At 39.6% G+C, this 27,430-nt stretch overlaps 2 protein-coding genes across 2 annotated transcripts; one reads left to right on the forward strand and one right to left on the reverse strand.

The window, feature by feature from the left end:
* Positions 1-636: 636 nt before the first annotated feature.
* Positions 637-9,480, reverse strand: LOC112138769. Its single transcript, XM_024261395.2, has 4 exons — positions 8,367-9,480; positions 5,964-6,063; positions 1,127-1,265; positions 637-1,053 (listed from the first exon to the last, which is right to left on the reverse strand). The coding sequence occupies exons 1-4, from the start codon at positions 9,124-9,126 to the stop codon at positions 955-957; spliced, it is 1,098 nt and encodes a 365-aa protein (XP_024117163.2). The 5' UTR covers positions 9,127-9,480; the 3' UTR covers positions 637-954.
* A 5,405-nt stretch (positions 9,481-14,885) lies between these two features.
* On the forward strand, positions 14,886-23,767 carry LOC112138770 (ELAV-like protein 1). Its single transcript, XM_024261396.2, has 8 exons — positions 14,886-15,061; positions 15,565-15,636; positions 16,923-16,982; positions 17,065-17,233; positions 20,746-20,849; positions 21,341-21,494; positions 22,464-22,689; positions 22,919-23,767. The coding sequence occupies exons 2-8, from the start codon at positions 15,601-15,603 to the stop codon at positions 23,235-23,237; spliced, it is 1,068 nt and encodes a 355-aa protein (XP_024117164.1). The 5' UTR covers positions 14,886-15,061; positions 15,565-15,600; the 3' UTR covers positions 23,238-23,767.
* Positions 23,768-27,430: the final 3,663 nt, after the last annotated feature.

Raw genomic sequence — 27,430 nt, forward strand, 5'->3', positions numbered from 1 at the left:
ATCCACATTTTCATTTTGTATTAATCGTCTCTGAGAATCTCCTGAAACATTTCACTGGAATCAAAATGATTTCTTCATTTATGTCCTTCCATGAAGCGTCAGAACATCAGAGACCAAAATCATGTACAGAATATAACCAACATATTGTTTTAACAGAATCAGATAAAATAAGTTCCACAGTTTTGTAGGAATGTTAGGTGTTTCTGCGAGTAAAGAATCCTCAAAAACACAAAAATAAATTATGATTATGTACAGATTGAAAATGAACTGTGATGAGTTACAGATCAATGGTATGTGCTGCTCATGCAGTTCTGGAACAGGGCTCGCAAATATCTCACTTTTTGAAGAGTTTTGGTGCGCTCATCCTGCAGCATCTGGATCAGAACTGATGACTGACATGATTCTTCTCCAGTCAGTCAGTTTTCCCATCACTAAACTTCACACTTGGTAAAATGCAATCCGACAGGCATCAATCCTTTACGCCACCGTCAAACCCAGACCTCTGCAGAGGATTGCCAGGTATAGAAAGAGGATTTCAGAACATTTATGTTCTGTTCTAGAGTCATGGTGGTGTTCTTCACACCTCTGGGTTTGTTCTTGGGCTGTTCTGCAGACAATTAAACTCCTCCATCTATCTTGTGTTACACGATTTCAACATTTTGGGTGTATTCAGACTGGACACATTTGGTTTGCTTAAAGTGAATCCGTTTGTTTTCTCTGACAATCCAGAACCAATTTTCAGTATGATTACACCCAATCGGACCCTGGTCCGGGCGGGACCATCATGCTATCACGATAATTCCAGTAAATTCTGAAGGAGAAAAACGGCGTGAGCTCACTCCGTTTTTCTCCTTCAGAATTTACTGGAATTATCGTGATAGCAATTAAAAAATTACCGTAAATCAAAGAGCATAAACACTGGAGCTCCTCTGTTAAAGGCTCAACAGGAAGTGCTCAATGGTCATCAGCTGATTTGCTATCACTAGAACAGTTCTGTTCTGACCAAACATTAAAAACGGAGGAGAACTTTGTCATTGGGAAGATGTTTGAGCCCTGCAGAGAAGCAGACGGACAGTCAGACTAAAACCTGCGTCGAGCGGTTGTTGGGAGTTAGTTGTAGACGTACCTCACAGAACCACCGAACAGAGGGGGGTGTCTTCAGGAAGCTGCAGGACCTCAGGTCTCCTAGAGGGGTCGGACCGTTCACAGGGCGTTGGGTCTTTGAAGGAAGTCGATCGAGACTGCGGGTTCGACTCCTGCTCAGTCTGATGGAGGAAGAGAAGAGAAGATCTTTTTTTAATTTGATTTGATCTATTTCAAACATGTAAAACATTTTAAAAAAAGAAAACAAAAAAAAACAATGTAATCACATTTTATTAAAGTAAAGTCACAGACTGAATTCAATAAATACATGTTTGAAAAGAAGATAAGCAGAAGAAAATGCTTATTTAAGAATATCTCTTTACTTCTTTTTCCAGTGACTCAAATAATTCACAATATATACAGTATGTCACAAAAGTGAGTCCACCCCTCACATCTCGACAAATATTTAGTTATATCTTTTCATAGGACAACACTGCATAAATGACTGTTTGACACAATGAACAGTAGTCAGTCTAAAGTTAGTGCAGCAGTGTAAATTTATTGTCCCCTCAAAATAAATAAAAATACAGCCAATAATAGCTAAACCCCTGGCAACAAAAGTGAGTACACCCCTAAGTAAAAATGGGAAATGTCAATATTTTGTGTGGCCACCATCATTTTCCAGCACGGCTTGAAGTCTCCTGGCCATGGAGATCACCAGACCTTCACATGTTGCCAGTGGAATCCTCTTCCACTCCTCCATCACAACATCGTGGAGATGGTGGACATTTGACACCTTGTGCTCCTCCACCTTCCTCTTCAGGACGCCCCAGAGGTGTTCTACGGGGTTTAGGTCTGGGGACATGCTTGGCCAGTCCATCACCTTTACCCTCAGCCACTTTTGGTGGTCATGTTGGAGGTGTGTTTGGGGTCAGTATCATGCTGGAACACTGCTCTGTGGCCCAGTTTCTGGAGGGAGGGGATCGTTCTCTGCTTCAGAATGTCACAGGACATGTTAGAATTCATGTTTCCCTTAATGAACTGTAGCTCCCCAATGCCAGCAGCACTCATGCAGCCCCAGATCATGACACTTCCACCACCATGTTTGACGGTAGGAAAGATGCACTTGTCGTTGTACTCCTCACCTGGTTGCTGCCTCACATGCGGTGTGCGGTGTACGGTCTGAGCACTGACGGGCTGACCTCCCATCCCTTCAATCTCTGCCCTAATGCTGGACGCACTCATCCGTCTGTTTTCCAAACCCAGTCTTTGAATGTGACGCTGAGAACCTGCACTCAGCTTCTTTGGCCGACCATGGCGAGGCCTGTTCTGAGAAGAACCTGTTCTCTTAAAGCGCTGGATGATGGTGGCCACTGTGCTGCAGCACAGTTTCAGAGTGTTGGCTATTTTCTTACAGCCTAGGTCATCTTTATGTGAAGCAAAAATGTGTTTTTCCAGGTCTTCTGAGAGCTGACACCATGAGGTGGCATGTTGAACTTTCAGTGGCCGGTTAAGAGAGTGGAAGAGCTTTTTTACCGAATTTTAACTCACCTGCTAACTGATGACACCTGAGACAGTGTAACACTAATGGTTCACATGACAAAGGGGAAGGAAAATGATCATTTGTGCTCAATTTGTACATTTTTACTTAGGGGTGTACTCACTTTTGTTGCCAAGGGTTTAGCTATTATTGGCTGTAATTTTATTTATTTTGAGGGGACAATAAATTTACACTGCTGCACTAACTTTAGACTGACTACTGTTCATTGTGTCAAACAGTCATTTATGCAGTGTTGTCCTAAGAAAAGATATAACTAAATGTTTGCTGAGATGTGAGGGGTGTACTCACTTTTGTGACATACTGTACATCTAAACAAAACAATATAATATTCCAATAACTTTCATTTTTTTCTCTTTTCACTTGTAACTCCTATAAGTTGTTATCCACAATCACCATTTCACAATCAAAAATAATTTAAATCATATTTTTATTCTTCAGTCTTATATTTTGACATCAAACTCTTTAAATTTGTTTCTAAATAGTTTGATGTCCAAACATTGTTTGTATTGATTTTCCAGGTTGTTCCACAGTTTAATCCCACACACTGATGCACATATACTCTTCCTAACTGTTCACATTATTGGTTATTTGAACATACCACATCCCCTCAGTGAGTAATCTGTCCCTATGTCTAAATTGTTTCTGAATATTATGGGTTAATACTTTATTGTTAGCTTTATAAAGAAGTTTTGCTGTATACAACTAAACTAAATCAAGATTTTATTAATTTAGAACTAATAAATAACATGTTGGTATGATCACAGCATCCAGCATTATGAATAGTCCTTATTGCACGTTTCTGAGGGTTGAAAAGGCCTTGTAATGTTATATAATTATTGCCCCGTACTTCAATACAATATACAGTGAGGGAAAAAACTATTTGAACCCCAGCTGATTTTGTAAGTTTGCCCACTAAAAAAGAAATGATCAGTCTATACCTTCAATGGTAGGTTCTTCTGAACAGTGAGAGACAACAATGACAAAAAAATCCAGAAAAATGCGTTTCAAAAAAAGTTATAAATTAATTTGCATTTCCATGAAGGAAATAAGTATTTGATCCCCTATCCGTCAGCAAGATCTCTAGCTCCCAGGTGAGTTTTATACAGGTAACAAGCTGACATTGACCTCTCAGCTTGTTACCTGTATAAAAGAGAACTGTCCACAGAATCAATCAATCAATCCAGATGTCAAACTCTGCACCATGGCCAAGACCAAAGAGCTTTCCAAGGATGTCAGGGACAATATTGTGGACCTACACAAGGCTGGAATGGACTACAAGACCATCGCCAAGCAGCTGGGTGAGAAGGTGACAACAGTTGGTGTAATTATTCGCCAATGGAAGAAACATAAATTAACTGCCAATCTCCCTCGGTCTGGAGCTCCATGCAAGATCTCACCTCGTGGAGTTTTAACGATAATGAGAATGGTGAGGAATCAGCCCAGAACCACTCGGGAGGAACTTGTCAATGATCTCAAGGCAGCTGGGACCATAGTCACCACAAAAACGGTTGGTAACACACTACGCCGTGAAGGACTGAAATCCTGCTGTGCCTGCAAGGTCCCCCTGCTCAAGAAAGTCCATCTACAGGCCCGTTTGAAGTTTGCCACTGAACACCTGACTGATTCGGAGGAAGACTGGGTGAAAGTGTTGTGGTCAGATGAGACCAAAATTGATCTCTTTAGCATCAACTCAACTCGCCGTGTTTGGAGGAGGAAGAATGCTGTCTATGACTCCTAAAACATCGTCCTCACCATCAAATATGGAGGTGGAAACATTATGCTTTGGGGGTGTTTTTCTGCCAAGGGGACAGGACAATTGCACCGCATCAAGGGGAGGATGCATGGGGCCATGTATCGTCAAGTGCTGGGTGAGAATCTCCTTCCCTCAGTCAGGGCATTGAAATGGGTCGTGGTTGGGTATTCCAGCATGACAATGATCCAAAACACACAGCCAAGGCAACAAAAGATTGGCTCAAGAAGAAGCACATTAAGGTCATGGAGTGGCCTAGTCAGTCTCCAGACCTTAATCCCATAGAAAATCTGTGGAGGGAGCTGAAGGTTCGAGTTGCCAAACATCAGCCACGAAACATTAATGACTTGGAGAGGATCTGCAAAGAGGAGTGGGCCAAAATCCCCCCTGAGATGTGTGCAAACCTTGTGGCCAACTACAAGAAATGGCTGACCTCTGTGATTTCCAACAAAGGTTTTGCCACCAAGTACAGAAGCACGTTTTTCAAAGGGATCAAATACTTATTTCCTTCATGGAAATGCTAATTAATTTATAACTTTTTTTGAAACGCATTTTTCTGGATTTTTTTTTGTCATTGTCTCTCACTGTTCAGAAGAACCTACCATTGAAGTTATAGACTGATCATTTCTTTTTTAGTGGGCAAACTTACAAAATCAGCTGGGGTTCAAATAGTTTTTTCCCTCACTGTATTAAATGTGGCATCATTAAAGAGTATTACAACGTATGTAATGGTTTTTATTTAAGAACACATCTTACTTTAAGGATTGCGATACTTTTTAAATATTTTACTCTGAATATGTCTAATATGTAGTTTCCAAGATAGTTATATATATTATATAATGTTATATTATCATCTATTTTCCAATTCATAATCTATTGTATTTTTTAGTGTATTATAGCTATCATTCGAATAAAATATGTTGGTGTCATCTACAAAGAGTATTATTTTTTAATAAGGGTGACACTTTGAAAATATCACTGATATTAGGGTTAAATAATTTGGGGCCTAAAACTGAACCCTGAGGGACACCACACCCAATGCCCTTACATCTTGATTGGTAGTCCTCCATTTTAACAAACTGTTGTCAAAAGATGATTCTCTGTGGAAAACCCTGAATCGAACAAATATGTTTTAACTACAGTTCCAAATAAATGTGAAGAATGTTTCCTCTGTCATGATTTTCTCTTTTAAGTCTGATGCTGTTCTTATCTGAAAAATAAAATATATATTTTTAAATACCATCACCAGAGATTCCGACCAGTCAGCCCCAATTAACCAAACTGATTTCTTCATACTCCCTTTTCATAGAAGCTCTCTGTTCATTTTCACCTGCTGGATGATGTGATTGGACGACAGAAAGTGATGTGAAAGTTCTCCTGAAGTAATTAAAACAGCAATCTAAGCTTCATTTTACACATATTTGTCCTCCATCATCAGAAAAATGACACAAAAACACGTTAAAAACACTATGTTCATCAGAGTGGGTCTTCGTCTTGTTGAAACACTCGATTCTGCTGTTGCCTCAAAGTTCAAATGGTTCACAGACTGTGTATGAGTTGAAGACTCACCGGTCAGGATGCGAGTCATCCTCTGGGGGAAACTCAGATCTCAGTGATTTCATGGAGGATCCATCCCTGATGGCCAGAGACGGAGGAGTTTGGTTACCTGCTGTGAACCAGAAAAGTCAATGTTGTTGCTTGAAGGTAGGTCAGGGTCTCTCTGACTTGAGTCCACATCCTTTTTGCATGCTGGTTAACCCTTTAATACCTGAGGCGTCGTCGGTGACGGTTAAACACAAAATCTTTAATATATTGTAATTTTTCAAGCGTTTACACAATTATTCCAGTAGATTCTGAAGGAGAAAAGCGGCTCAATGAGCCGCTTTTCTCCTTCAGAATCTACTGGAATTATTGTGTTAACAATCTAAAAAGTTACAATAAATCAAATAACATAAACACTAGAGCTCTGGTGTTAAAGAATTAACTTATGAAAAACTGTTTGTTTTAAGGATTTAATTCACTGTAACTCATTTTATTCTTTCACTAACACTAAGTTGGAGTTTTGGGGATTTTTTCTCTTTTGGAGCCAGAGCTGTGGCTTTACCGAGGAAAGACATGAACAAAAATGTTACTGGGAGTCCTGAACTCCGCCGTAAAAAAAACCTGATTTTTCAGAATTTTGTTCTGACAATATTTGTATTTGGACAAATCCAACAACCTCAAAAATGTAAGCTTAAGTGGTTTACTAATTGCCTGAAAACTGCCTTTGAAGGTTTGTTTGATTGGAGGACACACGTTCATCTAGCTTCCTTCAAAAAATTAAAAAAAAGCTAAAATAGCCAAAACAGCTTTTATGTGACTGAAATATAAGCTCAACTCCAAAACAGCTTCAAAAATTTAAAAAATATGCCTAAATTAGCTAAGACAGTTAGCATGAAGCTTATAATTAGCTAAACTCCAAAATGGACCAAAAAAAAAAAAACTGAAAAAAGCTAAATTAACCAAAAAGAAAATGGCAGATTGACAGTTATTAAATAGGTAACTTTTTAACATAATTATGAATAATAAAAAGGCAGGAATGTTATTCCAGAATAAATCAACCTAAACTTTAAATAACTAAATACTTTTAATGTCCTGAGAAATAAAATTGTATTTTGGATTAAAGTTCTGCACCATTTTCATTGACATTAGATGTTTTTTGGAGGGTGACATTTAACCCAAGACTTGACTGGATTCCCTCCTCCTGAGACATTCGTGTTTAGACACCTACTGTATCTGGATCATGAAAGGCAGTACTTGGAAAACAAACCCACAGACATGATGTGTACAGTAGAGCTGCCACGATTAGTCGACTGATCGACTATTAAAATAGCCAAGGACTGATTTCATAGTCAATTGTTTCCTTACTTTATGTTCAATGGAGTCAGAGTGTAGTAAAGTTGAACAAAGTTGTGAGCGTTCAGCACCAAAAAATGTACTTTTTTTATGTTTAGGTCTGTGAGACCAAAACTTTATCTTTAGTGATAAATAGTTCCTTGTTTCAGAGGCTGACCTCATTAGAGAGATCAGGAATATACTTTACATCAAACTCATTCTGACAGGTGACCTTTGACCCTACATACCCTTTATATATAAATGGTAAACGGCGTATACTTGTATAGTTCTTTCTACCCTCCTTCGAGGGCCCAAAGTGCTTCACAGTCACAGACCTATTCACCCATTCACACATTCACACACTGCTGGTGGCTCCGCTGCCGAACACTGGCGCCAACCTCCCACCAGAGGCAATTTGGGGTTCAGTGTCTTGCCCAAGGACACTTCAACACATGGGCGGGCAAGGCGGGAATCAAATTTGCAATTTTCCAATCAGAGGTCGACCACCCCACCACTAGCCACAGCCACGGTGAGTTTGCTGGATGGTGTAGGGTCAAAGGTCACCTGTCAAAACGAGTTTGATGGATGGTGTAGGGTCAAAGGTCACCTGTCAAAATGAGTTTGGTGGATGGTGTAGGGTCAAAGGTCACCTGTCAAAACGAGTTTGATGGATGGTGTAGGATCAAAGGTCACCTGTCAAAATGAGTTTGGTGGATGGTGTAAGGGTCAAAGGTCACCTGTCAAAACGAGTTTGATGGATGGTGTAAGGGTCAAAGGTCACCTGTCAAAATGTGTTTGATGGATGGTGTAAGGGTCAAAGGTCACCTGTCAAGGTGAGTTTGATGGAAAGTATACTACTTATCTCTCTCTTATTTGATTTAATCTTGGTTTAGTCACAGAAACTAATGAAGGATAGAGGCAGCATTATTTACTAAAAGTTTAATAAACTATCATCTTAATTGTCTTTATTTGTAGTCAGTTTAAAGCTAATGATGGTTAAGGTGTGTGTTTTACATCCACTTTGTGCATGACCCGATTAGTCGACTAATGAAAGAATTGTTTGTGGCAGCCCTAGTGTACAGATATACTTTTTCTGACCTTTCATCTCTGAACTCGTTCCTGATGAGGAGGGTCTGGGGGGAGGCTTTAGTTCCAGGCTTCTCTTCTCCAGATGGGGGACCTTCTCCATGAGTTCTGGCCCGGTTCTAAGATGTCTGTGGACCCTTTGACAGGAAGGTGTTCTTTGTCTGTCTTGATTCTGGTTCAAGTCCTTTCCCTGCTTCCCTGAATTGGACGTGCTCCTCTGTGGCATCACTGATGTTATGGAAGGACTGGATAGAGACGATGGGCGTCTGAATGAGGGAGAGCATGAAGCAGGACGCTGAACATGTGGAGCTTCACTGCAGAGGGATTCAGAGCCTGTTGGTGGATCTGTGGTTAGAGGAGGTTGTGAGGCAATCTGCGGAGATCCAAACAACTCCCTGTGAGTGGTCCTTTGTCTCACTTGTGCACACGATTCCCGACATGTCATTTCCCCTTTTCTTCCTGTGTTAGAAGGCGTGACACAGCCGATGTAGGTCTCTCTGAGCGGCTCTGTCCGCAGCCTCAGTTGCTTCCTGTTTAGGCTCCTTTCCCTCTCTCCAATCATTGGGGGGTCTTCATTGAGGCTCAGGTCTAGTATGACTCCTCCCCCTGACACCCTCACACCTGGGTTAACCTTACCCAATTCTCTCATCACTGTTTGTCCTCTCAGCCTCCCAACAGCAGTAGACTTCCCCTGTCTATGCTCCAGTCCTGCAGTCGCTTTCAAACACTGTAGGTCCGGTTTGGACACCAGGACTCCTGGTCTCTGCTGCATTTCCTGTCTCCTCTGGCTCCAACGCTCCAAATAACGAATCTCCACCTCTTTTTCTGTTTCATCCTCAAACCGTAGGAGACGATTTGCAGATACAACCAAATGTTGTCTTGCTGACTCTGCAACCGATCCAAACCTGTTCAAGTTCCCCAGATGTTCCGACAGCACGACCACGTCTGGCTGCACCTGTTGTTGGCTCCTGACATCAGATCTGAAAGAAGGATGGGAGAGCAGGAATGAAAAACTTCAATTAAGTTGTCTACCTTTCTTTTGAGATGTAGAGACTTCTGGAATTATTTATTAAAGATTGAAGTCCCATTAGTTGTCAAGTGTGTAAAATTTGTTCTCTGCATTTGACCCATCCCCTGGGGGAGGGGTGAGCTGCAGACACAGCCTTGCTTTCACAGCCAATTTGGTGGTTTAACCCCCCAATTCAACCCCTTAATGCTGGGGGCCAAGCAGGGAGGCACGGGATCCCAATTTTAAAGTCGTTGGTTTGATTCGGGATTTAAACTCACAACCTTCCATTCTCAGGGCGGACACTCCACCACAAGGCCACTAAGCTAGTATTAAAGACCAAATCCATTGAAATTTCTGCTTTTGGTGTTTTTAACATGTTTTTGTTGCATTTTTATGATGGAGTACATTTATAAATGAATTTAAGATTAAAACTGCATTTCTGAGTATTTCCTTATTGAAATTATGATGGATCAGGAGCAGATAAAAGCATCCTATTTGAGAAAGCTCTCAGTCGGGACTCAGCAACTGAGAAGAGCTCCCTGCTCTGCTCCATTCCGATCCATCCACTAATAGACAAACAGATCCATATTCTTTGTTTTCCTCATCTGAGCTGGAATCTGGATCAAAAGTGTTTCCTCTGATGTTATCTCGGGGTTGTGAAGGTAAGCTAGCGGGGAGAGAGGCTGTGTCCAAATTCCTTCCCTACTCACTATATTGTGTGTTTGGCATTAAGTGCTGTCCAAATCTTCTAATTCCAAAATCCAGTACACTAGAAATGTCCCAGAGGTCTTTGCAAAAAACTATCGCGCATCGATACTCACTTCATAAACTTCAAACTTCAAACTTTATTATTTTTATAGCGCCTTTCATTCAAAGGAAGCTCAAAGCGCTTATCATAAAATCAAATAAAATACATTAAAAAGACAGTGTGTTAAAAAGCAAATACACAAAAGGAGAAAAGGACATTTAAACAGAATGGGTACCCCTCCCTTCCCCAGCTTCTCCCACCCCCAGAAAAAAAAAAAAAGGAACTGAACAAAGACTTAAGAACTGCAAGGAAATAAAGACCACAGTGCATTGTGTTTGAATAATTTTTGTGAAAAAAACATGTTTAAATGTAATTTTTTAACAAACTTTCATCATCAGAACACAATGGAGTCATAAATAAACATTGTGAAATGTTCGTATTGATTTGGTTTTCACTTTGTGTTTTTGTGAGGTCATATCCAACGTTTAGAGAAACGAAAGAAAATCCATTACTTTTTAAAATCCAGGGCGCTTTATAGTTAGGGATGAGGGAGGGAATTTGGACATAGCCAGTGTTAATCAAAGAAATGATGGGATGACTAAAGAGATTTACTTCCACACCAACAGTCCCGCCCACAACTCAGAGGTGAATTCCTAATGAAGTCCTGTCGCTCTGCAGAAACTATGTCCTAGAAAACCACTCAGGTTTTTTTCATTTTGGCTAAAAACAACATAATTATTATCAGGGAATTTCCCCTGAGATATTGATTAAAGATGAATGACCCCTGGAAACGATTTTCACCTAACAAAACCCAAACCTCTTGAATCAGAGGTTCACCTGGACCACATATCCATTTTGTGTGTGATGACCCATTTTGTGTCGGAGACTTGAATGGAATATTTTCTTCCAAATATAGATTTTACTTATAACTTCTGTTGTTATATCACATCTGTGCCAAAGTCAAGGCCCGGGTAATTCTATCCAACCAGGTCATGTTTTTTATTGTTATTTATGGCCCAATTTTAACTTACGCTCATTTCTAACTAGTATAAATTTGACAAAATATACTTTTATGGAGGGTAAAATATTGAAAGATGTTTAAGGTTTAAGTTGATTTATCCTGAAATGATATTGCTAACTTTTTATTATTCATAATTATGTCAAGAAGTTACAGTTTTAAAGTTTTAGAAATTGGCATTCTGCTAACTTTTGAACTTTTTTGGCATTTACTAGTCTGTTTTGGAGTTTAGTCAATATTTTAGCTACATGCTAGCTCTTTTGGGTAATTTAGGCTTTTTTTTAAAAAACGTTTTGGCCTGTTTTGGATTATTTTGGCTAATAATTACACACTAGCTGTTTTGGCTAATTTAAGCTTTTTCCATTTTTCAGGCTATTTTGAAGTCTGGCTATTTTTTCAGCCACATACAAGCTTTTTTGGCTTAGCTTTTTTTTTTAGTTTCTTAGGCTAATTTGGCATTTAGCTAATATTTTAGCTGGCTATCAACTTTAGTGTCTTCAGCTATCTATTTTAGCGTTTTTAGCGATCACTTTCAGCATCTTCAGCTATCAATTTTAGCATTTTCAGCTGCCAAATTCAGCTTAAAGCATTCACACTAGCATTATCACAGGTAATGCCATATAGTGTATCTGGTTCAAAATTATGTTAAAAATGTAGTTTTAGAGTGTTCAATAAATGTTTATCCTGTTCGACCTGCGACCTAAGGTGTGTTTTGGGTTTTGGCTCCTTGTGTGATTGAGTTTGACGCCCCTGACATAGAGTGAACACAAATACATACTTTTGGCACAAAACCCCATACAGCCCAACCTCAGATAGACTCTGCCTTCAGTAAGGTCAATTGAGTTTAACATGACTACATTTTTGCTTTTGTGCTTTCATGAAGTTTAACAACCGAAGCATTTCATGGTCACACTACTGTTTGAAAACAGCTCAGTAGGTGACAACCATCAGTGGCACAGACCCAAGAACCACGGAGCTTAAAGGCGTGGTAAACCGGTCATACTGTTTTTAAAGTAGCTGGTTGACTTGCAAACAGCAGGCGCATGTTGTATTTGTTTCTTGAGTCTTTAACTTACGTCATGAGGGCATCAGGGGCCAGCAGGGTGTGGTCTCCTCTCAAAGGAAAGCAACGGCGCTTCATGGGTACTTTGCTTTAACACTACAACTGCCTCAGTAACTCGGCTAACATGATGAGACACAACAAACGCACAAACATTGACACGTGTGGTAGGGGCGAGTGAAAGAAGACATCGGCTCTTGTGTGTTTGAGTAAGAGGGGATTACACTGAGTGGGTTGTCTGAACCAATTAAGCTTTGGAGACTTCAAAATGTCTGCATCAGCAAACGGGTGTGTAGGAGCTGGAGGCTGAGGACTGCCTCTGACTCTAAATCAGTTTTCTGTCAAAAATAAAGATATTGCTGTTTGTGGAGGAAACCTGGGTCACAGGGAGAGGCAGTACCGTATGCAGCAGGGGTGTCAAACAATCACACAAGGGGCCAAGATCTAAAACACACCTTAGGTCACAGGACGAACAGGATAAACATTTATTGAACACTCTAAAACTACATTTTTAAAATTTTAAAACTGTAACTTTTTAAGATAATTATGAACTAGATATATAGAATTACCTGTGATAATGTTAGTGTGATTCTATAAGCTGAATTTGGATGCTGAATATGCTGAAATTGATAGTTTAAAACGCTGAAGCTGATAACTGAAAATGCAAAGCTAATTGCTGAAAACGCTGAAGCTGATGAAAAAGAAAATCTAAAAGAATGTCAGTGTTTCTTCATTCAAATCAGGATAGATCAGGAGCCTTTTAAAAAACAGAAGTTTAAAAGTTTCAGGTTTGAGATGAAGCGACTGCTATGAGTGCGCCAAAGTCTTCCTGCTCCGGTCCAATCCTAAAAACTCCACTTGAAGACATTCTAAATGTAAAACTATACAGATGCGTAGCTCTGATATTGCTCTCTGTTTTATTTTATTTTTTATTTTTTTGCTACAATAATGTTAGCTTGGGGTTGTGAGGGGGTGGAAGCTGGTGGGACAGACTTCAACAAAGGAACGCTGGGGTATCAACATGATACTTCCATGTCAGCGTTCCTGCCACACAACTCATAGAGATATTTCCGATGAACTCCTTAAAAACCACACAGGTCATTTGATTTTGCCTAAATATGGCAAAATTGTAGTTAAAAGACCACTGGAGATGGTTTAACAATTGATCAGAAGGTGATTGGAGTGGGACTACCTGACGGGATGTACCAAAAGGTGAGGAACTACAGCGGTGAAAGTTAACGTGTTAACGCATTAATAAAAAAGAATGAACAGTTTCTTATTTATTAACACCCTCAGGCGTCCTGCCGTGCAGCTGTTAAATCAGAGTTAGACATTTTGTCTGAAATAAATTTATATTTTTGCTTATATTCTGTGATATTTAAGTTAAATAGATACATTGCATTTGTTTGTAGTTTCTGGACAAACAAAATCTTTTATTTTAATAAATAAAGTGGAGGATGAACGTCAATCTGATGGATGTAATGCAGGGCAGAACACCCGCTGTGATGTTGGAGAGAAACGGAGCTGTCTGCTATTAGAAATCCAACATCGAGGAAACCGATTGGTGTTTTATTTTGAGATGTGGTCCAACAGGAGTTTTCCACAACAACGACCATCGGCGTTGTCCAAAAATTGAGGACCACCACAAAACTCCTGCTGTCACCGCTGTTACCAAAGCCAAGCACTTGAGTGGACAGACGCGCCTCCACTGAGAGCAGATTCCAGCCGAGCCGACCTGAAATCCAGCTGGATCAAACTTCTCCCAAAAACATTTTTATTATTTTTCACAAACACATTAAGGAAAATTTATGGGGAAAAAAAATGAAAGCTGGGAAAGAAAAAAAGAAAAATGAGAAAAAATAAAGAGAATTCCAGAAAAAATGTCAAATGAACAGCAGTGCTCTCATGAGAGTAATTCTTAGGTAGTAATTCTTATTTTTGGGGCTGCCTGGTAGCTGATGCCCCACAGGCAGACTGGAGCCACATAAGAAAGGTCACGTCATGGAGCTGTGTCTGTGATGTTCCTCTATTAGCAGAAATATGTGACCCAACAAAATCTGTGACTTGGGCCTGTATTTTTATTTATTTTTTTATTTTTTTGTAGTTTCATTCAAAACATGTTGATTAGTTTGTTGACAAATGTTATTCTTGTTGTTGTTGTTTATATATACAATTACACCTAAAACTTTCATTCTCTGTTGTAAAAACAGTTTGTTAAAAAATGGGGGTTTCCACAGTAAAATAAAATAAAAAATTTTCAGACAGAATTTTCTCTTTTCACATGATTTTATGTTTAGAGTGTGAATACAACATAGGGAAATGACCAAAAAAGTAGTGTCACATAGGAGAGATTGTGCTAATTAAAATTATACCAAAAAGCACCAGGTAGTCTTTCAAAATAGAAATACATCAAATTCAAAAGACCTTTAGGCTCTAGGTTCCAAAGGGTTCAAAATAAACGTTCTAAATTTAATGTTTTGTGTGTGATTTCATATTGTGAATATACTGTAACTAAAAAATCCATCGCGATTATTTTTTTCCCAGGTTTGCGATTAAGTAGTTACATTTTTTTCAATGGATTCTCGGCCCTATGAGGAACATATATTTTAATCCAGTTCAAAACCTCCGTCCAGAAGGTGGCGGTAATGCTCCAACCAAATTATTGGTCAAGAAAAAATGGGTAAGTAGAAGAAGAAGGTAATCTCGCGATATTTGGTTTCTTTGTGTGGCGCGGTTGTTCTCGGTCAGTAAATCCGTTTGACGGATTGCTAGTAAAACCCCCAAAATCAGTTTTTGAACGATTATTATTTTAAGAACAACATTATCACTATTAAGAAAACGCAAACCTGTCATCTGTGCGCCGCTTCTACAGGTAAACAGTCGGACGTGAGCTTCGCGGTGCACGCGGAGCTAGCGCGCGGACAATGTTAGCAGCATTAGCTAACATATTCAGGATTTTTTCTCTTTAGTTTCGTAGAAAATCAGGCTTCTTTGGGTTCATACTGTGATTTCTTGTGTTCATTAGAGAACATAACCCCGTATTTGAGCTGTATATTGTTGTGACTTTGTAAAAGTAAAAATGTGGCGGTCTTTTTTCAGGACGAGGTTTAATTAGGTCATTCGATTTTCCACCAGAGGCTTTGTTGATATGTTTAAAAGAATGTTTAAAACACAACCGCATTTTCTTGTACATCAACCTAAAATCACCACCAGATGGTAGATTTAGTGAAGCACATTGTTCTTCTGGGTTTGTAGATTCCCACATTGTTTCATCTAATCAGTGGGAAATACTGAGAGTGAAACACTATTTTTATGTCTATTAGGTTTTGGTTAATCATTTTATTCTTAATCTCCCAACATCTTCATGTTTTCCAGAGACAGTACTCCACCCAAGATCATCTTAAAATCCTCATGGCACTGAGACGAGGCCCCATAAGGTACCTGAAGGTGAGTGCAGCCTTAGCGGTGGTCTGATTAGTGTAATGCTGTAATTAGTCTGGTCAAAGTGGTTTTATTTTGACCTCCTAAACCGTTTCAGACATGGAAGAGTTCGGTTTAATTTGGGGTGAAGCGGGAGTGAATTTCAAATAAATAGTTGGTGGGAGACAGGAAGAGGCTGAGTATCATCAGCAAGGCAATGAAAATCTCTGATACCTTTACAGCAGATGTTGCAAAGTTGAAGGAGATTGGTGATGAAAACGAAGAACCCAAGGACAGAGCCTTGGGGCACACCTGAAGGGAGGGAGAAGACTGAGATCAAGGGAGGATCAGAAGAATGCTAGTTTTGGTTAGATGGGAATGGAGTGAGAAATGCAACTTTCCCCCCCTGTGTATTTTAGAGAAGAAGGGTTGGATCTGAAGCAGGTTTTCATCCTCATGAGACAGACACCTGCTGTTTAGATCAGGTAGGGAACAAACCCATTGAAGTGGATAATGGGTAAAATCATAGGGGTTGTTGACCATGGTTGTAGGGAGGGGTCGAGCTGACAAGAATAAATATTTGATTTATGAGTATGGTGTGAAAACTAAAACCAGGGTTGAGGATAGCAGGGATAGTTTAGTTGACGTGGACAGGGAAAAGTTGTTGATAATTCTGAAAGTTTTAATTGAAAATGACTGTGAAGAATTACAGGTGTTGCGAAGGTGAGATGGAAGGGAGTGTACTGTTTTTACCTCTTGAATCCTGACTTTATTTCCAGCTATGAAAAAAAAAGAAAATGTCCTTTTTGCTTTCAATAACTGCATTTTTGGCAGTCACGTTTTTTGTGTTATTAGGCTGGGGTGACTTATGGTCTATTCTGATATTTGAAAGACTGAGTGTCATGGAATTCCAGCCGGGCACCGGATTATTGTTTTCTCCCCCATTATCAATGTTGAAACAGCTGGCACTCCCATGAATAAAAAAGGACTCCAAATCCTAGTCCCTGATTGGTCAAAGTTCATCTGATCTAACTTTAAACGCGTGTCCAGTGGCAGCACATTCTGTATGTAGAGTCTGAAAATGGACTTAAAATGTAACTCGTGAACACAAGAAGAAGCCAGGAACGCACATTTATACAGACTTCACTGGAAGTGGTTGCATGAACGTATGTTTGATTGTAGCAGCAGAAAGAAAAATGAAACCGTTCTGAAATACTGTCAGAAAAACGTGATGAAATCTTTCTTTGACTATAGTGGAGCTTGTAAAATGTCCTGAGGAGTTTTAAGATGTAATGTGTTTGTGCTCCTGTCAGGTGTGTGAGGTTCAGGCTCAGGGTGATGGTCAGATGACCTCCAAAGGACCCGGTGGAAAGGTAACTCCCGCTCACTCTTCCGGTTGCTAACCGTCTGTATTTGGAAGCCCCCGGTTTGATAGAGGTGTTGTTCTGATGATAGGAGCTGTACAATAACGGCTTCGTGGAGCAGATGATGGAGGACGACGACGCCCAGACCAACCTGATCGTGAACTACCTGCCGCAGAGCATGACTCAGGATGAACTGCGCAGTCTGTTCAGCAGTGTTGGAGAGGTGGAGTCGGCCAAACTCATTCGGGACAAAGTAGCAGGTAAACTGCTATGCTTACTTTTTACAAATGTGGAGAGGAGATGATGTGTGTGCATTACTTTATTTCACAGATGTTTTAAACGTTGCTTAGTAAATGACGTTTTCTAAACTTCCTCATTACGATTCTGCCTGTAAGGTAACTGATTTGTGTCATACATTGCTGTAGTTTGTAGTAATGCACACAATCCTTTTTTTTTCTTTCCTGTGGGACAAACTGACACTTTTCCTATCTATATATATTTTTTTTTATTAACTTTTTTTAAGTGTTTTTTTTTTCTTCCAGGAAAGACTAATGGTATTTTCTGCAGTATAGGGCGCACAGTATTCTAAAACACACCATCAATGACTGTTCTAGTTTTGAACTTGTGTCTTGTATGGCATTTAAGTTGCATTAAGTGAGACAAAATAGTATGAGATCAATTCGTCAGACTTTCTCCTTCCATAGTAACCCTAGAACAGGGGTCTGCAACCTGCAGCTCCAGAGTCACTTGACTCTTTTATCTCTCCATGGTGGCTCTTTGGCCAAACACAAAATGAGTCAGCAGCTCCTGCTAATGTCTGCCTAACCAAAACTACCTAAAGAAAACAAATAAAAGAAGCCCACAAACTAAGACTACCAAGATCCAACCCCAAACTAAAATAACAAAACCCAGCAGTGGAAGACTGCTGAGGATAAAGAGGAGAAAAATAACATAAATAAATAAAGGACATATAAAACAGCATTTTTTAAAGTAAGGATTACTTAATTAGCATTTATTGAATTTAGATTAGTTAAATGTGTAAATTGATAGCTGAGGTTCACATAGATAATAAACTGTCTGCCAAGGTGAAACCTTCTGACGCAGGTTTCTGCGTCAGAAGCTTTAGCTGTGTTAGCCACGTTAGCATATTCACTAAACCTGTTACTCCCAACCTTTGTTTGCAACACGTAAAAAACAGACAGATATGAGCGCAGCTCAGGTGTAAACCAGGGAGAGGATTTAGAAAAGAGAACTGATCTTGTCTTGAGGGGGCAGTGGCATTGACTAGGTTATGATGGGCGGTGTGATAGTGCTCTGCCACAAGGTCAGGAGGAGATGAGCAGTCCAGAGGGTCAAGGTTGGAGATGCTGGAAGAGAACCTGGAGATGTCAATGTCCTTTATATTGCGAAAATGAACGAGACGGGGAAGTAACAATTCACAATAGCACAGAGCCAACATTTTGACAGAGCGCTGTGTACCGCTTCCACATCAGTGAGTGAATCTTTATGTGAGACGCTCTGGGTTATAAGATGACTGGGTTTTGGGGTTTTTTTGGAACAAAATTAAGCCTTTTAGTGCGTCTTATAGTGCGGAAAATACAGTACAATCTTTTTATTTAAATTTCTTTTTGTCCTTTTAATTGTTGTTGTATTAGGGTTGTCATGACGATGAAAAGAGTCTTTGCTGATGGTAAGATTGTGACACAAACTACTCTCCAGATGCTGTTGTGGAGTCCACTAACAGCAGTTTATATTCATATCTAATTCAAGGACTTTTTGTTTTTATATTAGCAGGTATTTAAGTTTATTTTTTATTTTAAAAACCCATTAATGTAATATTTTCTGTTTTATTTACTTTATTTATTTATTTATTTTACATGTAATGACATCAGATTGTCAAAAAGTAATTTTCTGTTTTTTGTTTTTTTTCCTCTCCGTGTATTTATGACTTTTCAAAAATGTGTGACAGGAAGTTATCAGCTAACTAGACCTGGGCTTTTTTTATTTATTTGTGCCAATCTTTGTCTTTTGTTTCTTCTCTTGGGGAATCCAAAACCTGTACTAACCTCTGAGTGACAGACATCTATTCATTTCTAGTAGATCATTTTTGCATTAGATCCTGTATTGACGACCACACTAGAGCTGTCACAATTATTTTGATAGTCGACTAATCACAAATATTTAAAAAAACACACATCTTAATCATCATTAGCTTTAAACTAACTAAAAACTAGATATATAGCATTACCTGCTATAATAATCTTGTAAACTGAATTTGACCGCTGAACATGCTGAAATTGATAGTTAAAAATGCTGAAGTTGATAGCCAGCTAAAATATTAGTTAAATGCCAAATTAGCCTAAATAAATGAAAAAAATCGTAAATTAGCCAAAAGAGCTAGCATGTAGCTAAAATATTAGCTAAACTCCAAAATAGTCTTAAAAACCTTAATCAATGTCAAAATAGTCCACAAAGCTGGCAAAATGACATTATAACTTTCAACTTTACTACACTCTGACTCCATATAATACAAATTAACGACTAATCGACTATTAAACTAGACTATTTTAATAGTCGATTAGTTGTCGATTAGTCGACTAATCGTGGCAGCCCTAACGCACACACAGAAAGTCAGGCCTGCCTGCATCACAAACACAAAAGCAACACAACTTTGTCTGTCCAGCAGCTGGACAAACACTGAGGAGACGATCCAGTCACATGAGCATTTCTTAGCACTCCTGGGGCCTCATAATACAACTGGAAAATGTTTGAATCTATTCCTGCACATTTTGCCTCCTAACTAGCCTGGGTTACCTCTATGGATGCACACACCCACAGAGGTAACGGGCTAAAAGACAGAAACATGACAGAAAAACAACCTGGAGGCATCCTGCAAAAATCTACAGACAATGAAGGGACTTTTCAGATTTTTTTTGACAGAACCAAAAAAAAGCCAAAATCCTTTCAGTTTGGGTTTTTGTTTTGAACAAAATGAGTTAAGTTTTTTCAATCTGAACTTTAAATGTACAAAAGCATCAACCAGTTTTGTTTTTTTGATTCAAGTCAGTCCGACAAACTTTTTTTTTCAAGTCTGAGAGAGTTTTGCTGCAGTTTGTTGGAAACTTCTTCTCAAAGTTCATCTTTGTACACTTTATTTTGGAACATTGTATGAATCCTTCAGACCCCAGGAGTGTTACTCAGTAAAAGTACAGCATGTTCTGTATTATATGAACAGAAAACAGCTTTATCTTGTGTATTAATATTTCTTTATTCACTGTTAGGGCACAATTTAAGAATATCTCTCTTTTTTTCTCTTTTGTTCACATGTTGTAAATGTATTTATTCACCTGTCTGGTTTTATTTTTTTTTTCAGGCCTTGACAAAGACCTTTGAAATGTTATTAAATGTCTGAGAATCCAGTCTTTTTATTCTGAGCGAGTCTGGAAACGGTTCTTTTAGACGCCGCTCTGGTGATGCCTTCACACGAGCTTCTGTCACGTCTGGAGAGGAAAGCTCGTCACGCCAGCCCTCACGCTGCTCTTTGGCAGACGTGGATAATCCTCTGTTTTCTCCAGCGATTGGAATGTTTGCTCCTGCAACCCACAAACAGCAGGGTTGTCCCCCCCCTACCCTTTTTTTTTGTCATTTTGATTTATTTCTCTCCTCTCGGATGCAGCACAGATTTTGTTTTGGTTCTGAAATGTACTCGGTTATACCTTGTATCTGGCAGTTTTGTTGTTTTATTTTGTTGTTTTCCTTTGTGTTTCTCTAGGCCACAGTTTAGGTTACGGCTTTGTTAACTTTGTTAACCCTAATGATGCAGAGAGGGCTATCAGTACCCTCAATGGCCTGAGGCTACAGTCTAAAACTATCAAGGTAACGTGCTACAGGCGCTCTTTGCTCTTCCTGTATCCACTGATAGATTTGTTATATTCCCTGGACAGTAGGAGGCGCTCTCACCTGCTCTCTGTCCGGTGGATGGAGGTATTTTAAATGTTTGCTGTCCTTTTTGTTTTTCTGACTTGTACATTTATTTATTTATTTATTTTACCAGCACATGTTGGCACTGAATTTGCAGCTTTGTTCAGTTCAGTGAAATGATGTGCCAAGCTTTTATTTTGATCTGTTAATACTTTTATTTCGAAGAAAGAAAACATCATCCTGTCTGTATGCTTTTTATTTGTTTTATTTAATTTGGACCAAAACTGGAGAATTTAATTTTGATATGTCTAATTTATTTAAATGTTTTTAAGCAGTTTTGTATTTTGAGGATTGAATAAAGCAGATTTTTATTTTTTTTATGCTATGTTGACTTTGATTCTGTTTTTGAGAAGGATTCGTTCAAGTGTGGTGTCTCCTCCCTGCAGGTGTCGTTTGCTCGGCCCAGTTCAGACACCATTAAAGATGCAAACTTGTACATCAGTGGATTACCAAGAACACTGGGTCAGCAGGACCTGGAGGACATGTTTGCTTCTTTTGGGCGCATCATAAACTCAAGAGTGCTGGTGGACCAGGCGTCAGGTAAACACTCATGCTGTCTTTCAGTCTAAAGCATGTGTCAAAGTCAAGGCCCAGGGGCCGGATCCGGCCCTCCAGATCATTTTATTTTATTGTTATTAATGACCCGATGTTATCTTGCTCTCATTTCTAACTTCTATCATTTTGACAAAATATACTTTTATGGAGAGTAAAATATTGAGTTATTTAAAATGTAAGTTGATTTAATTTGGAATAATATTCCTGCCGTTTTATCATTCATAATTATGTTAAAAAGTTACATATTTAAAAACGGGCAATCTGCCATCTTTTCTGGCTAATTTAGCCTTTTTTTTTAGTTTTTTGTCTATTTTGGAGATTAGCTAATATTTAGGCTGCATGCTAACTGTCTTAGCTAATTTAGGCTTTTTTTCAGTTTTTAGGCTGTTTTGGTGTTTAGCTTATATTTCACTCACATGCAAGCTGTTTTGGCTAACTTAAGTTTTTTATTTATTTTTTAATTTTTTTTAGGCTAATTTGGCATTTAGCTAATATTTTAGTGGCAATCAACTTCAACGTTTTTAGCTATCAATTTCAGCGTTTTCAGCAGCCTCATTCAGCTTGCAGCATTCACACTAGTATTATTGCAGGTACAGCTGTATATCTAGTGTTTAATATTTAGTTTTAGAGTGTTCAATAAATGTTTATCCTGTTCGGCCCGTGACCTAAAGTGTTTTGGATTTTGGTCTCCTGTGTGATTCAGTTTTACACCTTAGGTCTAAATCACAACTTCCTGCAGAAGACTGATACTGTAGAAGATTTTCTTGTTAAACTACAACAGTTTTTGTCAGTCTGAGTTTGTTCTGTAATGTTTATCATAGAAATTCCTCTACTGTGAGTCAGAATGTAAAGATTTGAGAGATCAAAGTGCTCCCTAGAAATTTTTGTTTTCTTCTCCGTTAAACTGTGGTTGTCATGGTGATTGTCACCGTCCTGTCTGGGATCATCCTGCAGGTCTGTCGCGCGGCGTGGCTTTCATCCGCTTTGACAAGCGGTCAGAAGCGGAGGATGCTGTCAAACACCTGAATGGACACACCCCTCCTGGAGGCTCTGAGCCAATCACGGTCAAGTTTGCCGTCAACCCCAATCAAGCCAGGAACTCCCAGATGATGTCACAGATGTACCACGGCCAATCGCGGCGCTTCGGAGGTCCAGTCCATCACCAGACGCAGAGGTTCAGGTGTGTGAAGTGTTGATCGATGTTTGTCCACGTGTTTGGAGGTTCTTTGAACTTTAAATGACTTTTAGACGAACTTTCCAAATGTATTTTACAAAAACATGACCCTGAAGCTCCTCCCACTTTCACATCAGATGTAATAACGGATGAGAATCATGTTCCGCTCCGTCCAGACCGCTGTGAGGCTTTGATATACTCAGGTTGAACAATAACCATTTCCCTTTTATTCCAGGTTTTCTCCAATGAGCTCAGACCACATGGGCAACGGGGGCGGGGCCTCTGGAAGCGCGTCCTCCGGCTGGTGCATCTTCATCTACAACCTGACCCAGGATGCAGATGAGGGCATGCTGTGGCAGATGTTCGGGCCGTTCGGCGCCGTCGTCAACGTGAAAGTGATTCGAGATTTCAACACCAACAAGTGCAAAGGCTTTGGCTTCGTTACCATGACGAATTACGAGGAGGCCGCCATGGCGATCCATAGCTTAAACGGGTACCGCATGGGGGACAAAGTCCTGCAGGTGTCCTTCAAAACCAGCAAGGGACACAAGTAGAGGAGAGGTGGTGCTTGTGTCCGCAGATTTTTAAGTTTCGTTACCTACTGTGTGGTTTTGTGTCGGCTGGAAGTTTTCAGCTGGTTGCTCACTTTTCTCCAAGCATGGACATCCTTTCTGCAACACCAGGGTCTCTGAGAAGAAAGTCCAGAGACTGACCCAGCCCGATGATTGACCCGTCGGGTTCCTTGTTTTGCTCAATATGAAGAACACATCTGCTCTTGTTTTATGTACTCGTGTCGTTGATGGTACATCTGTGTGATTTCAGTTACCAACACCTTTACCCTTGAAGGTGTTTAAGAATAAATGTTCACCCCACACTAACCTCATGCCAGTGTAACTAACTGTCAGATTTTGTCATAAATGTAGACACTTGAGGAAAATGGATGTATTTGATTCAGAATTCCTGTATTTAATCTCACCATTTACAGAAAGCTTTCTCGATAAAAAACAAGGTTTTGTTTTTTTATTCCTGATTTTGTATTTTGTTTCTGCATTAAAAGCTATCCATGATATAACTTGTTCAAACATGGAAGACTGCTGGGAGTTTTTCTGCTTCTTTGCCTTTACGTTTTGAAAGATGAAACATGGAATTAAGGGAAGGGGATGTAGACTTACATTTAATAAAAAAGCTTTTAGTTCAGAAAGTCATTTCTCATACGACACGACTTAAATAAACAAAGGGAACATTAAGAAAACCTGAACAAAGGAAATATTCTTTAAATAGGATTTATTTTTCTGTAGTGACATGTGCTGACAACACAAACATGAAAATTAACCTGAATCTCTTTAAAATAAGTCAAAATGAGGCTCAATAGTGGGCGTGGCCTACACCTGTCCATATGAGTCCCCTGCAATACCTGTGTACATTTCTGATGAGGTGGAGGATGGTCTCCTCCACACCTGGACCAAAGCATCTGCAAACACCTGAACAGACTGGTGCAACCTGGTGTTGGTGGATGGACCGACATGAGGTCCTAGTTGGATTCAGGTCTGAGGATCAGGCGGGCCGGTCCATTACATCAATACCTGAGACACTTCAGCCACAAGAGGTCTGTCTTTGTCTTGCATTAGGAGGAACCAGGGACCATCGCACCAGCATCTGGTTCCACAAGGAGTCTAAGAATTGCATCTCAGTCGAGTCAAAGTCAAGGCTCGGGGCCGGATCCGACCCTCCAGATTATTTTATTTTATTATTATTAATGGCCTGATGCTATCTTGGGATCATATAAAGTTTATAAAGTAGATATAAAGTTTAAAAATTGGCATTCTGATAGCTTTTTGGACTATTTTGGCACCTACTAAGATTTTTTAGGCTATTTTGGAACTAAGCTAATATTTTAGCTACATGCTAGCTGTTTTGGCTAATTTTGGCTTTTTTTTTTTAAAAAGTGTTTGTTTTGGCTGTTTCAAAGTTTAATATTTTGACAACTACATGCTAGCTGTTTCGATTAACCTAAGTTTTTTTTTAAGGCTAATTAGGCATTTAGCTAATATTTTAGCTGGTCATCAGCTTCAGTGTTTTTAGCTTTCAACATCGTCAGTGACCAAATTCATCTTACAGCATTCACAGTAGCATTATTACAGGTAATGCTGTATATCTAGTTCATAATTATGTTAAAAGGTTAGAGTTATATAGTTTGAGAGTGTTCAATAAATGTTTATCCTGTTCGGCCCGTGACCTCAGGTGTGTTTTGGATTTTGACCCCCTGTGTGATTTAGTCTGACACCCCATGTTAACTTATGGCATCGTTCACACCAGGCGCAGAGAGCAGAGCGGCGCAGCAGATTGTTTTGCCGTCTGCTCTATTTTGTCTGCGAGCGTTCCGCGTCAATTCTGGCAGGAAGTTCTATCAAAATACATGAGATAATCCCCTTTATTTTCAAACTAGTACCAATTTGTCACAATAAAACGGCGCGATTGGCAAATGTGATCATGTTTTTGTGTCTAAACAGACTGTAGAGATGAAAATAAACATACAATCGCAGCACCCACACACATAGTCACGTGCGCACTAACCCACACACACAAAACAGACAGACATCCACACACACAGCAAAACGTCGTGGGCTCCGGAGCGGGGCGGCTGGTCTTGGGGAGGAAAAAAAGGAGAAGCAGAGAGCAGTTCCTCTTAGCAGAAACACGGGCTAATACTTTTAGTTTATGAATTTACCCCGGGAAACACAACAAACAGACACACACGCTACTTCCCTTTGTCAAGTTTATAAGCCAGTCATACTATTGAACTTCATCAATCAATCCTCCTCCTTTCTGGGCTTGGGTAATCAGCATTTACAAGCTCAGTTGATTAGATTCTTGGAAAAATCTGTTCATTTGACAGCAGTGTGTTACCTGTAACACTAGAAGGCGCAGTTCTTGCACTATTTACAGCTTAGTTTTTAGAGATAATAAACATGTAAATATACCACGACATCAATGATTTCCTGAGCTTTAATTTGAGCCATGTTTTGTGGAAATCGGTTGAGAAATGAGGGAGCTAGCCGTATTTTTTTAGTTGATTTCTGCATGTCTTACTTACCTCAGAAAATTCAAGTGCAATAGCTTGTTTGAAACTGTAGATGGCAGCACACATGGGGTTTTAGACTATATGTTCATCAATTAAGCAATGACGTTCAGATTTACCTGTGGTGAGCTCACGGCGAGCTGTGTGGTCCTCCACGCCACCCTAAACTGACCCTCTGCCAAACTAGCTGAACGATGTTGCAGCAGCAGAACGTTCTCCGTGGCGTCTCCAGACTCTGTCCACATGCTCAGTGTGAACCGGCTTTCATTTCATTGTTTGCAGCTGCCGTCTATTCCACTTGCACAAAAACATGTGAAATTGTCAGTGTTGTTTATCAATTGTCCAAATAGGATCTGATTACATTCAGATTGACCTGGATAACATTGAATTGTTCAGATGTTCCCTTTTTTTGAGCAGTGTATAATTTACAATGACTCATTCACTGTTTTTTGTTTTGTTCACTTTCAGCCAGTAAAAACACAAACTTCAATAAAAGCACAAAATGCAGAAAATATTTTTGTCCTAAAGTCATTGAATCTGAAACATCCATCCATCCATTTTCCTGACCGCTGTGTCCCGTTCGGGGTCGCGGGGGTGCCGGAGCCTAACCCGGCTACAGAACGGCGAAGGCGGGGTACACCCTGGACAGGTCGCCAGTCCGTCGCAGGAATCTGAAACATGTTTCCATAAATGTCTAGAATGTTCTATTTTTGTTGAGGGGATGTAGAAACATGAGGATTTCTCATCCAGTGGCTTTTCCTAAAGTGTGTCACTGAGACTAAGAAGATAAGAATTTTTTGTTGATTAGAATACTGATTATTGTTAAAATCCAGTAAGTTTGAGGACGCAGATCTTGGATTTGGAGAAGACTAAAAGGTGACCTCGGTAACCTCGTTTCTAACATTTACAGCCAGACTGGTTTTAGAAAATCAGATTTTAGAAAATCAGTCTTATGGGATTTTTGACAGGAAGTAGATACAGTTGGACTGAACAGCCTTCAAATGTCTGTACGACAGTAGTTTACTCCAAACTTTGGCTTTTTCTGAAGTAAAAATGATGGCTTTGGATGTTTTGATGACCAGCAGAATGGTTTCATGCAGGACTGGCACATAGGAAACCAGGATTTGAGTTTTAAGGCAAGACCCTTCGCGCTACTGCCTATGTAGCCACGAGGGGGCCTAAGTCTGGGTGTCGCTGTGCCAGTTCACAACCCAGAAAATACTGGGATGTCTCAGGAAAATCTCTGCCAGACCAAATATCCAAATCAGTGAAAGCTGTGGCGACCGCTGACGGGATGAGCAGAAAGATGAACCACAAACAGAAGAATCGTTTTCCTCAGTGGTAAAGGTGCTTTCATTCATTATTCATTTAACTTTCAGACATTTTTTTTCTGATGTAAACTTCTTACCGTGATTCAGACCAGACTTACAAAAGTAAATTAAGACTGAACTAAATATAAAGAAACATTTTCAACTGATAAAATGTAGTTATCAGATTTAATGATTTGAAGCTGGAGAAAAAAAACTCTGCTCTCTAAACCACTCGCTGCTCTGTAAAGCTGTCAGAATCTGCAAAATCCAGAGACAAAAACGTTCCAGAAGTCTCTGGAAAACCAGTGTGCATCGAGGCTCCCTAGAAGGGCAAATATAGACCATATAGAATAGTGTT

The sequence above is a fragment of the Oryzias melastigma genome, unplaced genomic scaffold (assembly GCF_002922805.2).
Source record: "Oryzias melastigma strain HK-1 unplaced genomic scaffold, ASM292280v2 sc00325, whole genome shotgun sequence".
Lineage (NCBI taxonomy): Eukaryota > Metazoa > Chordata > Actinopteri > Beloniformes > Adrianichthyidae > Oryzias > Oryzias melastigma.